Here is a 1,308-nt window from a genome sequence, read left to right as displayed (position 1 = left end):
AGCCACCCAGCCAGCACGGCCCCATCCAAAGCCAGCAACCAAGGCTGGAGAACAGAAATCCCTTTGGGAAGGGATTAGCCCTTGGCACCACGTCTCCGAGCTGGCGCTGAGCAGGGCGGGGAGCCGCTCTGCGCTGCACGGTGGCAGCCTCTGCAGTGCCACCACGCATGGCTGTTTTTTTGGCCCCAGGGCGAGTGTCACCTACTCAAGCAGCTGTGTCCATAGTGCACCAAGAAGTCAGCACCCAGGGCCCGGGCTGTGTAGTCATCCACACAGCACGCACCGTAGGTCACGTCGCCCATCACCACTGCCTCTGCGTCTGTGAACCTGTGGGGAGGAACGACAGTGAGGGCGGGTTGTCCACAGCCCATGGCCTGCCCCACAGCAGGCACCGCTACCGGGGGGACCCCGCGCTGCCATCGAGCCTCTCGCCACGCGCCGAAGAGGACAAGCACTGGCTACTCTCCGAGATGTCAACATGATTAAGCTGGAGAGCGGTAATCCGCCTCTTCAATTGGGTAAAGCTGTTTGCAATTCAACGGATTATCTGCTCATCAAACAATACGCTGCCAGCTTCCTAATGCTCCAGCAGGGAGAGGAGCAGAGGGAGACCCAGAGCAGCATGGTGCCACCACTCCCATCAGCCAGCCCTGGGGACCAGAGCCACTGAGATGGGCAGAAGAGCCACGCTGGCATCCCTTTTCCAGGCTGGCTGAGCCACCAGCCCCCTGTATCCTAGCCTGCGCTTTCTACATCACCCATGGTGCCACTTTGGCCAAGCTGGGTGTTCTCCAGGACCACCTGGTGCTTAGTTGGCACTTGGCAAGGAAAAGCACCGAATGAAGCTGGTGCTGTTCTCCCGTTCCAGCTCCGGCATCCCGGTGCTCCAGACCAAGCCCACTTGGCAACTGCTGGCTGGTCGAGGGGCACGTAAGAGGCAGGAGGTAGCAAAGCTGGGGCTCTGGCATGATTTAGAGGTGCCACCTTTGTGGGTATTTTATGGTACCATTTGGGGGGATTATTAGCTTGGCTGCCTTCTCAGGGAGCTGCCGTGGCAGTTTACGGATGAAAGCAGGTATTGCAATGACAAAGCCCTGAGCCTGAAGGGGCTGCTTAAACCAGATGCTAATTCCTTATTTACTCCGAGGTCACACCAGAGGCTGTAGCTCGGTGCCAGTGGAGTCCCCCTTGACACTGACGTGGTGCTGAGGTGAAGAGGCCAGGCCAAGGGAGGAGCACACCCCAGCACAGCATCACCCCGCACCGGCACACGGTGCTGGCTGGGGACCAGGGTCCTGTGTGTTCCCC

At 59.6% G+C, this 1,308-nt stretch overlaps 1 protein-coding gene across 1 annotated transcript in view; it reads right to left on the bottom strand.

Moving 5' to 3' along the window:
- Positions 1-327, bottom strand: part of DPH1 (diphthamide biosynthesis 1) — a gene marked incomplete at both ends in the record, with an annotated part of 6,585 nt that extends 6,258 nt beyond the window's left edge. Inside the window, 1 exon segment of the mRNA XM_010010452.1 lies at positions 206-327. Within this exon segment, the coding sequence (XP_010008754.1) occupies positions 206-327 (122 nt within the window).
- Between the last annotated feature and the right edge of the window lie 981 nt (positions 328-1,308).

This window comes from Nestor notabilis, unplaced genomic scaffold (genome assembly GCF_000696875.1).
Source record: "Nestor notabilis isolate BGI_N333 unplaced genomic scaffold, ASM69687v1 scaffold18582, whole genome shotgun sequence".
In the NCBI taxonomy this organism is placed as follows: Eukaryota; Metazoa; Chordata; class Aves; order Psittaciformes; family Psittacidae; genus Nestor; species Nestor notabilis.
Note: the sequence above shows the minus strand (reverse complement) of the source record. Positions and strands in the feature narration are given on the sequence as shown.